Here is a 12,908-nt window from a genome sequence, read left to right as displayed (position 1 = left end):
ACTTACATTTTTTGAAATAATATTTTATTAAACCATATTCGAAGGTTTAGGCTTCCGTTCCGATACACCGAATTAAAAAATGTTAAATAGGTTTAGAGCCACATTTTGCATGTCAACAAGTAAATCAGATTAGTAGATTAGTAATAGAAAAGTGAGGACGATCTATTTAAAGATGATGAATTACCATGAAACAGAACTGCACGAAACAATCAAAATAAATAGATAGTTATAATATTAAGTATTGGTTTCAAGAAATCATAAACGTTCAAACCAAAGATACTGTTAGTCTCACATTCGTTTGAAATAACATTTTATCGGAATAAAGTTACCTGAAAGATATCAGTATTCCGCTAGAACCCGTCATTTTGTGTACGAAGTACATAAAAAGCTCCTCAGATGAGATGCGATAGGGGAGAGAAGGATGTCACCGCGCGTCAGGTAGTTCCATGCATCTATATAGTATAGTATCTTAACAATTATTAGAGTCTACAACGCCTCAGTATCATTCCGAGCGATCTTGCGAAGTCGGCTGCGGATTCGTGCTGCACCTGGGTTCTCCACCTGGTTAAAGCACGGAGTACTTACAAGTCCTCGTGCTCCACCTGTTTATTCATCCTGTAAATTTTAACACTCATACCGATATATACTATAATTTTGCGGATGTTTTCTGTAAGATGTACCTAAGCCATATTATATTTTCATGTTAAGTACCTAATTGTTTAAAAATATTTGAAACTCTCCCCATACTAATGAAAATAATTATCACTTGCCACAAGTTACTACGGTTATCACTGTTCAGGACCACGAAAGTTAAAAGTCCTCGTCGTCGGCCCAACTGACAGAAATAACTTGGCCCCGTCAGTAAAAAAATACAAACTAAAAAAATAAAAACACATATCCCACCGGTCACGTTTAATAAAATTTCTTAAAACGGAATAGACAAACAAGGACGATAAATACTTCAGATAGTAACGATATCTCGAAAGTTAGTCTTAAAGTACTGCCAAGTTTAAAGGTGACCAAACAATATCATTTTAATAATAAGCGCCACATAAGTCTTCTCCTAACGCAACATCTTTATTTATTACTGAAACAGCGTCACTCAGAAGTCCACATTCCAAATTACTCATTTGGAAATTTGAACATGTTCTTACTATGCCGTGAGGGCCTACAATTGTGGGTCCTCCGAAAAATCTCGTACCAAAATGAGGGTTGGCTGTAAAACTGTGTACCTCAGCTTCGTGTCCCCAAAGAGCGTCCACCAATCCTTCCGCAAATTCGTAAACGGACCACGCTACAGATACGACTGCCGATTCGTTTCCACCTTTCAAATTTAAAACTTCTGTGTCAGCTTTCTTCACTAGTCTCGTCAAAAGATCCGCTTGATCAATGTCTAGGGTGTAGAAATCCGGTGTTAAATTGGAAAATAAAGGGACTACCGTCTGCTCGGAATGACCACCAATCACAGGTATTTGTAAATGTCGAGGATTCGCTTGTAACGTTTTCCCAGCGTACGATCTAGCCCTAGCAGTGTCAATGTGTGTGATACCAAAAATTTTGAACGGATTGTAGCAGTTGTACCTATACAACATAGCACTCGCAAAAGGCATCATAGAATTTATTGGATTAGTTGATATAGCCAAAAATGCATCTGGATTGTTTTCAGAAATCGCTTTGCATAGCTTCTGAACAGCAGGTGCATTGGCCTGCAGCATCGTGCTACTTGTGACACCTTTCGTGGGATGAGTTCTGGCCACCATGAGTATAAGGTTGGACTGAGTAATCGCCGCCGGTAAATCTTTCTCGCCATCATAGGAGGACACGGTAGGACCGCCAGGAATCTGATTCAGCTCAATTGCTAGACCATGGATTTTAGAATCATAATCGTAAATATTTAGTTTGGTGATTTTGTCGTTCTTCTTAAGTAATAATGCTAATTTAGATCCGATGTCGCTTGCAGCACCAATGACCGACAGTTGAACATTCCTTACTGGAACTGTGCTCAAGTAAAAATTGTACACTTTACTGGACAGTCCCATAACCATGTTACGGCTACAGATTTTATGGGTAAACATTTTGATTACACTTATTTCACAAAATTTTTATTATATAACCAGTTGTGTTAATTTTCACACAAGCCAATACATTTTAAAAATGTATATTTTATTTTTTTATATATTTTTTGTCAAGTAATTTAGTGGTCAATGATTTGACAATTAATTCTACTTTCATCTTGCTTTTTAAATAGTGAAAGAAAAATTTGAAAAATACCTAACTTAAAAACTCGAATGTAGTCCTACGTGCAAAAAAATACTGGCAACTTTCCCCCTTCATAATTTGTCTATGCTAATAAGTTGGCCAGTGCCAACCGTGATGAGTGGAGGAAGCTACACCGACAAGAACGTTGCTCCTAAACAGGTGATGATGAGTGACAGCCTTTGGGTGTCCAGTATGTTCAAAATTTTTAGGATAGAATTTTATTAGAATTTCATTTAATACGTCACTGAAACTACACGTACTCAGGGCGTCGATTCTGAAGGACGCGAATAAATAGTTAGTCGGAACTGAAATTCCGGCGCTCTTAACTTTTCAATCTTTCCACCAGCTCAGCTAAGGAGACAACTTTTAATAATAGGTACTGGCGCTTGGATGGGAGACGAGACCAAAGTATAAGCACATATGGCAGCCCACACGGGTGCCAGATCTTTAATCTCTCTATGATATAAAAGGAATAGTGTTTGCAATCAGCTCGCGATATACTAGGTACTCGTTCAGAATGGTAGTGATACTAGCTGAAAGGACAGCGTACAACAAGTGGTTGGATTGCCACCTGAATGTCGCTTTAATCCTGCACGACCTAGCGAAATAATGTGGATGATGAGAAACTTTTATAGAATTTTTTATTATAAAGCCGCCATCGTGTTGTTCATCAGCACAGCCTCAAAGGTTAACATTTAACATGCGTAAATCACTTTAGTTATTTAAACGGTTAGTTAACAGTTAAACTTAGTTTAAGAAATAAATTGTCCTAGGTTTAATGCTGTTTCAAGGCTAAAATATACATGGAAATCTTGACAAAGTAGAAAAAGATTTTTTGATAACTTACGAATTCTTTGGCAAAGTGACAGCCGAATTCTTTTTCATTTAGGGACGATGTGTAATAAATACCTATAACGTAAAATATATAATATAAAGTTGACATGTCATCGCCTTACTTTCTCGAACTCGTATCTTACTTAAAGCACAAAGTAACTGAAATGCAATAAATGCATTGCATATACAAATTTGCAGGATTTCACATTGCATTTCCTTTATTTTCACGCACTGGCTTTTACCTATTCTTAAAGTAATGCATCCAAATTAACACCCTTGATAAGAAATTTAAAATAAATAGAAATTTTTGCCATCTCCTAAATATCCACTCTTTATAATATACGTTTTTTTTGTTTTTTATAATATAAAGTGACGGGACGAACAAGTCGTGCGCGTGTCGGACACGCCTTTGACACAGCTCCGTTACGTAATGCCCTTTGATTACATTATGTTACAAGTTATACATATATACATATGGGGTTATGGTACGCAATGAGAGCTACTTTGACTTTCCAAAAATTTTGTAAATATATTTCTTGTACGATCGAAAGGCAAACGGAGATGATGAAATTTTTTTCATCATTCCGTATCTAGAAACAATTATTCAATTTAGGAACCTTTATGATTGGAGTTTCTAGATTGACTATGGAACCTTATAAAACTTCCTTTTTTTCCATCCTCTAAGTAAACCGAACTACGACATTACTCTGACATACGAAAAACGAGATATTTTTAAGCAGAAGTCAAATCATGTGACTTGTCGTATATAAATTTACAAGCCATTCAATATTTTTGGTTTCTCAAGATATGTATAAGAGTTTTTAAAAAACAGTAAAAATGTTTGTAACCAAAAGATTGCGTTCACAGTGGTCATCACTTTTGAATTTGCCGTTGTATGTAAAGCACTACAACGTAGCTGTGGTCGGTGGAGGTAGCGAGATGGGACAAGTGGCCTGCATGCTACTTCGTGGAGAACCTAACATCACAAAGCTGACTATTCACGACACGTTACCGTACATTACGGGAACCATCATGGATATATCGCACATTCCGTCAGAACCCAAAATTAAAGGTTTCACTGGCGACACTAATCTGTACAAAGCTATAGAAGATGCCGACATTATCTTAGCAACCGGTGGAATCTGCGAAACACCTGGTATACCGAACAAAGACATATTCTTAACAAACACGACTTTTATTAAAAATTTTGCAAAGGCTGTATCCGGCCTTCGACATATACCGTTCGTGGGCATCGCTACCGAGCCGATTAACACTCTTGTGCCAATAGCCGCAGAAATAATGCGGTGTAGCGGAGATTTGTCGCTAAATAAGTTATTCGGAATAACAGGTATCGACGCTCTCCGAGCACAAACTCTTTACGCGACCAAATGCAATTTGAACGCCAATAATTGCACTGTTCATGTAATAGGTGGGCATTCAGAAAAGACTATGGTCCCATTGCTGTCTCAGGCGATGCCTCTGGTAAATCTGGATCAGGCTCTCATTCAAGAGTTAACAATGAAAATTCGGAGTGGGGATGAAATTATTACCGACGCTAAAAATGGACACGGTCCTGCGTTAGCAAATGCCTACGGGGTGTTGTTGTTTACTCGTGCTATATTGAGAGCTCTGGATGGAAAACTGACCCCAGTGCATGCATACGTGGAAAACAACGACTTCGGAACATCATTCTTCTCAGGACTTGTGTACGTGGATAAGAACGGCGCGGGCGAAATGGCCAGGTACACGAACTTGTCCGAATTCGAATGCGACTTGTTGGAAGAGAGCATTAATTCTTTGAGAATCGCTATTGATTCGAGCAAGAAAGTAGTAGAAGTAGACCACTAGATTCCACACAACGCGTGACAAGATTTTCTGAACTACCAGTGTAATGAAATTCAGAACAGTCTTCTTAGTGTTTCATCTACTGCTTAGTTAAAAGTAAAAAAAATAAGAAATACAAATTTGAGAATGTTTATTTTACGATAAAACCCTGGTATATTTTACAAAGGTCGTAGGTAAACTTACAAAGTAATAACCAAAGATAACCTACCCATATCACAGAGAACAATTAATTCATAAACTTATTTCGCTAAAAACAAAGAATTCCAACTATTTTGTAAATGATCGCTTACGCTACAACACTAGGTTAAATTATATTAGGAATCAATACTGAACACTTTTTTTGGCTAACCTTTTATGAATAAAAAAATATGCATATTATACCTAAAATCAACAGATTCACATACATAATCAACATAAATTAAACTAACATCGGTTATTTTGCAAGTCTATGAAAAAATATTATTGCATGATGCAAGAATACATTCATATGTAGAATACATTCATATGTAAGCGTTCATATGTCAATTTCGTTATCAAATTACGGGCTTTTGGGGAAAATTCAATTTTAATAATTCATATACTGACATTACTATACACCATCAGTACTATATGTACTGATAAAAAAATATTGTACTAGGTTAAATGTTTCACTGATCAAAATATTGATGAGTTTGAAGGGAACTTTCTCTGGATTTTAATATAAAATTCATTATCTGTTCCTTACCCTATGGCTTAAAAAACCATTAACAATATTTGAACTACTGGCATATTATTATGCCTGACTATACCTAATGAGACAACATTTACCACAGACCTTATTGACTCGTACGCCTGGTAATACCTGCAACAAACAAAGAAATCGATGGGTTCTAAGTATAAGGGCCAAACTAACTATTTGATCATTTTCACTTTATTGTGGGCATTTCAGTGAAGCACTTCCCACAAAGAAGTGAAAACGACCAAATTGTTAGTTTGGCCCTTATAAAGGGTTATTCAACAAGAATTTTGTTTCGTAATTCAAAATAAAACAATAAATTTATATGACAATGATTCAAATTTTTATTGTATTAAAAAAGTAAGGTTTGGCAATTATGAATGAAAAATGATATCTGATAAAGTCCACCACGACCACAGTTACAGATGTCGGTTCAGTTTTTAATCACTTTTTGATAAAATGGTGGGCACTGCGCCCATCACCCTGAGACATAAGTTGAAAAGTCGCATGTGGCTGTAATTTCACCAACACCCTTACCCTTCAAAACCGGAACGCAGTAATCCTCACATTACTGCTTGGCGGGAGAAATAGGTACGATGGCAGTACTTCTCTGGACGAACTCTTTCACAAGGAGCTCTACTGCTACAAAACTGCGAAATGCTTCATGCGAATCTTTGGAATATCCACAACAATAAATAATAATCTCAGTACAGAGTACTAAAAAAACCGACCTTAAAGTACGTGGAATTACGTCTATTTGCTAAGTTTTATTGAAATATATAAAAATCGGTTCTCATTACTCAAAGTATATTAAGAGAAAAACGCCTTGAATTGGAGAAATAGCAAAATCAACCATTAAAATAATTGCTCCTTAAGTAAAATTTAGGCGCTATTTATAAAAATGATCTCCATGCGTGAACAGCCACCCTTAAAAGCCACCCAACAAAAAAATAATCATGAAAATCGGTTCAGGAATACCGGAGTTATCGCGTAACATAGAAAAAAAAATCATACAGTCAAATTGAGAACCGGAGGAGGTTTTTTGAAGTCGGTTAACAATAATTGACGAATAGAAATAAGTAGGTCTACCAGTACTTCATAGGAACAAAACAGGGACTTTACATAATTCTTATTTGAATTACCTTCTTGATAGTTTTGATATTGGAACGTTTTGCTCAAGGGGATGTGATATACTATTCTACTGTATTACAATATTTCTTCTATATAGAGGGTATAACTTTAAGGGCATATCAACATAAAGTAGATCTTTATGAATACAATATCTGGCATCACGTTTTGCTGCATAACTCCACATTACAGTTCATAACACTACATTAAAATCAAAACTTGCACAACACTAGCAACGGATTAACGGCGTGAGCACAGACCACATAAATACCAGTAATAAAGGTTAGTAGGCGGGGCCCGCGTTACCTAGCTTATGACGTTTCCCCGACGTTTTCGCATGAGCGTCAACAGCGCGTCAGTTGTCGTTCAAATGTGATACAAGATTATTTTGTGGAAAAAATAGACATATGTTGTGCCATTACATCATGTCGCGTAAGAAACCAAAGTTTAAAAAATACTCCGGGAGTGATTTCATTTCACCGGTAAGTACTAAAACTCTGTATTTCCTAATATTTTGAACAATACAATACTAATATTTCAAAACAAAAATATTTTCTTGCAACCCGGTAATAACAATGCACATTGGTTGCTAGCCGTCGTCAAAAGAACAATTCGAATTATAGTGGCGTTGCCCCCGTACCCTACGCATAGTAGTCGCGACTCGCGCGATAAAATTAAATAAGCGCGCGCTTATTTCAGTTTTACCGCGCGTGTCGCGACTATATGCGTAGCCTTACTATGGGGACAGGTGTAGTGAAAAAGTTCGTCTAGGAAAGTACCGCCACCTTATCTATTTGCACCGTCAAGCAGTAATGTTAGCATTACTGCGTTCCAATTTTGAAGGGTAATAAGGTTTCTGGTGGAATTACAGGCACGTGGCACTGCAACTGTTATGAATAGGCGTGTCATTTAGCACCAGGTGCACGACTTGATCGTCCCGTCACTTGGTACCATAAATAAAAAAATACTTGAGTATAATTTACAAGTAATATTGTTTTTTTGTAAAGTGGGTACACCAATTTTGCGCTGATAGCCTCAATTTTGGACTGTAAAGCTATAGTAATAAATTCTCAAATTTAAAAAATCCAACATAATCAACATTAACTTTTTTATTATACTAAGTAATGGGACGAACAAGTGTTCCTGGTCGTGACTGGTGTTCCACTCTGTGTGCCACACACTAGGCCTAGAGCTTTAAATCGCAAAGATCTAACGAAAATTGCCATTGCGCCTGTCATCCTGAGACATAAGTTTATTAACAAATAAAAAGAAGTAAAACACTTAGGTAAAAAATACCTTTTAATCTTCGTTACTTTTACTAATCTCGCTGCCAGTTTCGCTAATCGATGTGGAACGGATGCTTATTGAGGTCTCTTTAAACTGGCTGATGAAGTCTAGCAGTTTCTGTAAGTTCCGTTGAGTTTTAATCTGGTCTGCGAGTAGTTGTCTCTTCTCTGCATTATGTTCATCGAGATTTTCCTTGAGTGTTGCAGCTCGCGCTTCTAGCTTACGAAGTTCCACGCACAATTCAATGTTCTTTTCTTGAAGACGTTTGCGTTCTGCTAGTTTATCTGTGGATTTTTTATTATTACTTAATTAAATAATCAATTAATTAAAACTATTTTTTTTTCTATACGCTATCTATTGAGGCTATCTATTGAGGCTATCAGTGCAAAAGTGTTGTAACCCACATTTTTTTTTTTAGAATATTATTTTAAATGATACTAAAGTACGTACATAATTATTTGATATTTTGGTGCTATTTGGATGTATAAAAAATATTTAAACATTGTGATTTAATAAACTCAAAAATTACAATTATAGCGACATCTCTAGTCAGTGACGACGACGGGCTGTAAAGGTACCTTTCTGAGTGAAGATATAAATTTGTCAGATGGCGCTACGGCAAAAAAGTCGTTATAAACCAAAAAACAAATATCTACAAGAAGCACACAGAAAAATTCGTAAGGTCTGCTGCTGGTTCCTTCCGTGGCTTAGCATCTGGCACGGATTGCCTGAGGGTGCTAATTTGAATTCGGTCAGATGGATTGAATTTTTCTAAGTCTTCAATCATTGTTATTAATAATTATAACAAATTAGTGGCGTAATTTCGCAATGAATAAAGTTAAAAATAATGATTAATTTTTTTATACATGGAATTAGCACCCATATACATATAAAATAATTATATAAATAATATATATAATAATTATAAAATAATACTTTAGTATTATTTATTGTAAAGAAGAAAAAAATAAATGTGGGTTACACCACTTTTACGTTGATGGCCTCAAATCTGTGAGTATGAATACTACTAAAATACCAGTAGTGTGTTGCTATTCAAAAAGCTATTGTATAACTAAAGCTCAAATTCAAAAATTCAAATTTTGATGAAGTCGCTAAAAGTGTTTAGGATGGACCTACCAAAAAACATAAATGGACAAAAGAAGTGGCTAGCTATACTAGAAATAAAGGTTGTGAACACGGAATAATCTGTGTTTGTGGAGGAGGGAAAAGGTGCTTGGGTCTTGTACAGACGCACGGCAAATGTCTGCACGTTTCTTTGAAGCTGTACTGACCTCTGTAGATCTGGTGCGTGTGGTGCTTCGGCGCCGTGGCCAGCGGGTCAGGCAGCGGCGCGCGGCAGCTGCAGCAGCGTCCCTCCACACCGCACCCCGTGTGAACGCACACCTTACACGCCGAACACCATACTAATAGTGACGGCACGTCTACCAAAGAGCATTATTTTTTACTTACAAGCGAAATAACTTAAGCTTTAAAAAAGTTAATGTATCCAAATCGCGTTTCACAGTTAGACACTGTACGGAGAGTCAAGGACATTGAGTAATATTTTCTATATATATACTTTTTACAGTTTATTTGGAGTTCTAAACTCGAATTTGGACAGACAAAAACGACAGCACCTAATGACAATTGTAAAACAGTGGTGCCTTATTATACTTGTTGCAATGATGTACTTGTTGTATAAGTGATGTGTTCGGATCAGTACCATGAGATTACAGTAACCGTTAACGCTAGCAACCGCGTAAAAAGTTTGTAAACAAAATGTTGGTTCTTCTTATGACCGCTAAGGGCGCTAACTAATTTGCCATACAAAATTGTGAACGAATTTCCGCGGACGCTAGCGACAACTGTCCCAATACATGAGTTTATTGCTAATGTAGAGGCACTGTACTCCAAGAACTGAAAAGGGATTAGTCAAAATGGATTTCTATAATTGATGTTCTCCTACTAAGTATGTCACTAAAGTCCATTTCATAAATAGCTAAAACACACTAATGTTAGCTATGTGTGCCTAAATAAAAACCCGACTGTAACTCTAAAATGTATAAAAATAAATATATTTAAACACCTAGTCCAGGTGGAACCGCAAAACCTCTCTATCATAACAACGCGAGTTAACAACTGGCGCCCAAAATGGGGCATTGGATACAATCAATATGGCGAATTTTATACTATGAATTATGTACTCACCACTTCTACCGCAACCGTGGCAAACTTTCTTGGCCGGAGAAAATACTGGCTCTACTGAAAGCCCCGCTGGTAGTGCGGCCACCCACGCAGGCTTATTACTTCCCCAACCTAACACAAATAAAATCTGTTAATGTTGAAATTGGTTAACAAATAATAATAAAAATTCGTGGTCTTGTTAATTGTTAAATTACATACCCACTTTGAATGATTAAATAAAACAATACCGACTCAGAAAATAGTTGTAATGCCTAATTAGAATCATTAAATGCCCAATCTGTAAGAATGGTCCAGTTCAAGAAACCCTAAGTCTGGAATTTTATGCACTATTATCACCGTTTGCGACAACTCAACATTGTGTATGGTTTAGTCTCACCGTTTTGTTTCTAACTTTGCCAGTTCGATGTTATGTTTTAAAAAAAAATAAACTCCCTATCTTGACTTAACTTCAAGATCAACCTAAGTCCAAGAAATCGCTTGGTCCATTTTTTTCGTTCTTTAGATTATGCTACCTAATGAAAGGAGTTCTTTTTGTACTTAAAATTAAGACTAAGGGCTTTCTTTTGTGTCTCAAAGACACATAAAATTGTTTTACAACACAAACATTAATGTCCTTCTGTCAATTTTAACTACAAAAGTTTTTAAAAAATAATTACAAAGTACAAAAGTAATAAAAATCCGTCAATCACCTTTATTCTCTTTAGTATCTTTATTTTCTGTGGACGAACCCGATGGTGAACCTTCGCGAGAATTATCTCGCGATGTTTTGTTATGGCAGCTTTGATTCTGAAAAGAAAACTAACTGTTTATGAATACCTTGCCCATTAAGGCTCTTTACGAACCTACATCTATTTTAACAACATATTCTATGATCCATTGAGTACACTATACTAAATACAGTACAGTATACTAAATTCTTAAATACCTTATGCTATGCTTGAAGAACTGTTTTTTGCATATAATGAAAAACCTAACATGACATCAGATACCCATGGTCTAAAGTCAGATGATATGGTCCAACCTGTCCCTATTGCTTAAGTACAGTAACTCTCTTCCGTGACTACACGAATGATTATTTTTATTATAACAATAAATAAAATCCTTAATTATAATTACCTGTTGCTTGCGTAATTTTGCTGAACGAGTTTGTGGTGGATCAGTGTGGGTTTGAAGGTACGGGAAATTGTTGTATTTCTTCCGTTTCTGTAAGAAAATGGAGCTTATTTATTCTGCATGATTTAACCTTCACTGGGTTCAGGGAGTAGCAAATTACTTTTTTTAAATTTGCAATTGCAAATTTACTTCCATTTTTATTAACATGGACTTCTGCAAAGGAACGCCTAAATCTATTCATTACTGGAAAATGAAGCTGTTTTGATAAGTGGTGGTCTATGTTAAGGGACAATTTGCATACAATGTAGTTATTATAAAGGTAACAATAATTAGTAGTAATACATACAGCAGGTAACATATCAAAGTTTCCATACAAGAAGTCAGTTCTATTGGTGCTAGTGGTAGACCTTTTTCGTCGCTCATTGCGCTTCTTCTCCAGCAATTCTCTTTGAGAGTGAGTCACCAGACCAATGAGTCTAAGAAAAAACATACGAAAAACTGTTTAATTTTTTTTTTAACAACATCCTTCAAACTCTGGGAGATGTAAAGGTTACGGTTATAGGTACTTTAACAATATAGTATAGTTATTACATTTATGAGTTGGTACAAAAACAAACCCTACAAACCGAAAACCACATAATGTATTTTATTAGCACAGCAACATGTACATATCACCTTTTTCTTTTTACGCCTCTTTTCTTTTTGATGTACATAAATTTTTAAAATAAAATTACAAAAGGAAATGTCTTGGTAAATTTAGATTGTTTAGATTCTTTTATCAACATAGGTTTGATGGTTTTGCCCAAAAATACCACACTAACTTTTTAATATGTTTTACTAAAGCACACCTTCTGTTTTTACTACAGAAAACCTTCAGTGTTTAAACTAAATCCCATACTGGAAACTAAGGATCCATACAGTTAAATGAAGTAAACTTACCTCATAAAGGTTTCCTGGGTCACGGGCTCCCCGGGCTCAGGGAGTGGAGGAGGTGATGGTGACGGTGAATGCTGCACTCCAGCTGAGGAATCAGAGTCTGATCTTGTCACGTGCCAGTCATTCTGTTGTACTTTTACTATGCTGAAAACATTGTTTTTATTTTTGTAACAATAGATGTATATGATTTTTTGAAAATTTGATTACTAGCTGAAGTGGCTTACGATTCGCCAGGGTCGTGATTTGAGAGTACTTTCCGCTCTTTACTCTACCATTAATGATAAATGTGCACCTGGATATTTGAAATGTAAATTTCAATATTTGGGTGCATCCCATAATCGCATCTTCGCTCCGACAGCAAATTGACTCTTTTAATTCCTTCTCACCATACTGGTTTTCTTTCTAACTCATTTACTCTTCAGGCAATACGACTCTGGAACGCTCTACCGCCCCATATTCAAAAGGCGCCGAATAAACTAGCTTTCAAGCAATTAGTCTGCGATTTCATATTGGAATCTCAATCTACATCCCATTAGTCTAACATTATAACAATATGTATATTAAATATATATGTGTATATATATAT

The 12,908-nt window shown here is 36.0% G+C and overlaps 3 protein-coding genes across 4 annotated transcripts in view; 1 reads left to right on the top strand and 2 right to left on the bottom strand.

Moving 5' to 3' along the window:
• Positions 1-904: 904 nt before the first annotated feature.
• LOC113235417 (malate dehydrogenase-like) lies at positions 905-2,065 on the bottom strand. The gene has a single exon (XM_026471099.1). The coding sequence runs from the start codon at positions 2,043-2,045 to the stop codon at positions 1,035-1,037; it is 1,011 nt and encodes a 336-aa protein (XP_026326884.1). The 5' UTR covers positions 2,046-2,065; the 3' UTR covers positions 905-1,034.
• Positions 2,066-3,874: 1,809 nt separating this feature from the next.
• Positions 3,875-5,031, top strand: LOC113235435 (malate dehydrogenase-like). The gene has a single exon (XM_026471118.1). The coding sequence runs from the start codon at positions 3,931-3,933 to the stop codon at positions 4,939-4,941; it is 1,011 nt and encodes a 336-aa protein (XP_026326903.1). The 5' UTR covers positions 3,875-3,930; the 3' UTR covers positions 4,942-5,031.
• A 136-nt stretch (positions 5,032-5,167) lies between these two features.
• The window catches only part of LOC113235245 (PHD finger protein 21A-like), a 10,196-nt gene continuing 2,455 nt past the window's right edge, over positions 5,168-12,908 (bottom strand). Inside the window, exons 5-12 of one of the 2 annotated variants that reach the window (XM_026470877.1) lie at positions 12,326-12,466; positions 11,733-11,862; positions 11,390-11,476; positions 10,963-11,071; positions 10,277-10,384; positions 9,361-9,510; positions 8,078-8,352; positions 5,168-5,779 (exon numbers count right to left, since the gene is read on the bottom strand). In XM_026470877.1, coding sequence (XP_026326662.1) covers positions 8,081-8,352; positions 9,361-9,510; positions 10,277-10,384; positions 10,963-11,071; positions 11,390-11,476; positions 11,733-11,862; positions 12,326-12,466 — 997 coding nt within the window. In that variant the 3' untranslated portion in view covers positions 5,168-5,779; positions 8,078-8,080. The remainder of the gene's footprint in view (positions 5,780-8,077; positions 8,353-9,360; positions 9,511-10,276; positions 10,385-10,962; positions 11,072-11,389; positions 11,477-11,732; positions 11,863-12,325; positions 12,467-12,908) is intronic. The other variant, XM_026470878.1, reaches the window with a different exon arrangement.

Source organism: Hyposmocoma kahamanoa, unplaced genomic scaffold, assembly GCF_003589595.1.
Source record: "Hyposmocoma kahamanoa isolate Upper Pololo Valley unplaced genomic scaffold, ASM358959v1 87, whole genome shotgun sequence".
NCBI lineage: Eukaryota > Metazoa > Arthropoda > Insecta > Lepidoptera > Cosmopterigidae > Hyposmocoma > Hyposmocoma kahamanoa.
Note: the sequence above shows the minus strand (reverse complement) of the source record. Positions and strands in the feature narration are given on the sequence as shown.

Excerpts from the sequence above, each read along its gene's own strand:
- LOC113235417 (XM_026471099.1), bottom strand. The coding sequence starts at position 2,045 with ATGGTTATGGGACTGTCCAGTAAAGTGTACAATTTTTACTTGAGCACA.
- LOC113235435 (XM_026471118.1), top strand. The coding sequence starts at position 3,931 with ATGTTTGTAACCAAAAGATTGCGTTCACAGTGGTCATCACTTTTGAAT.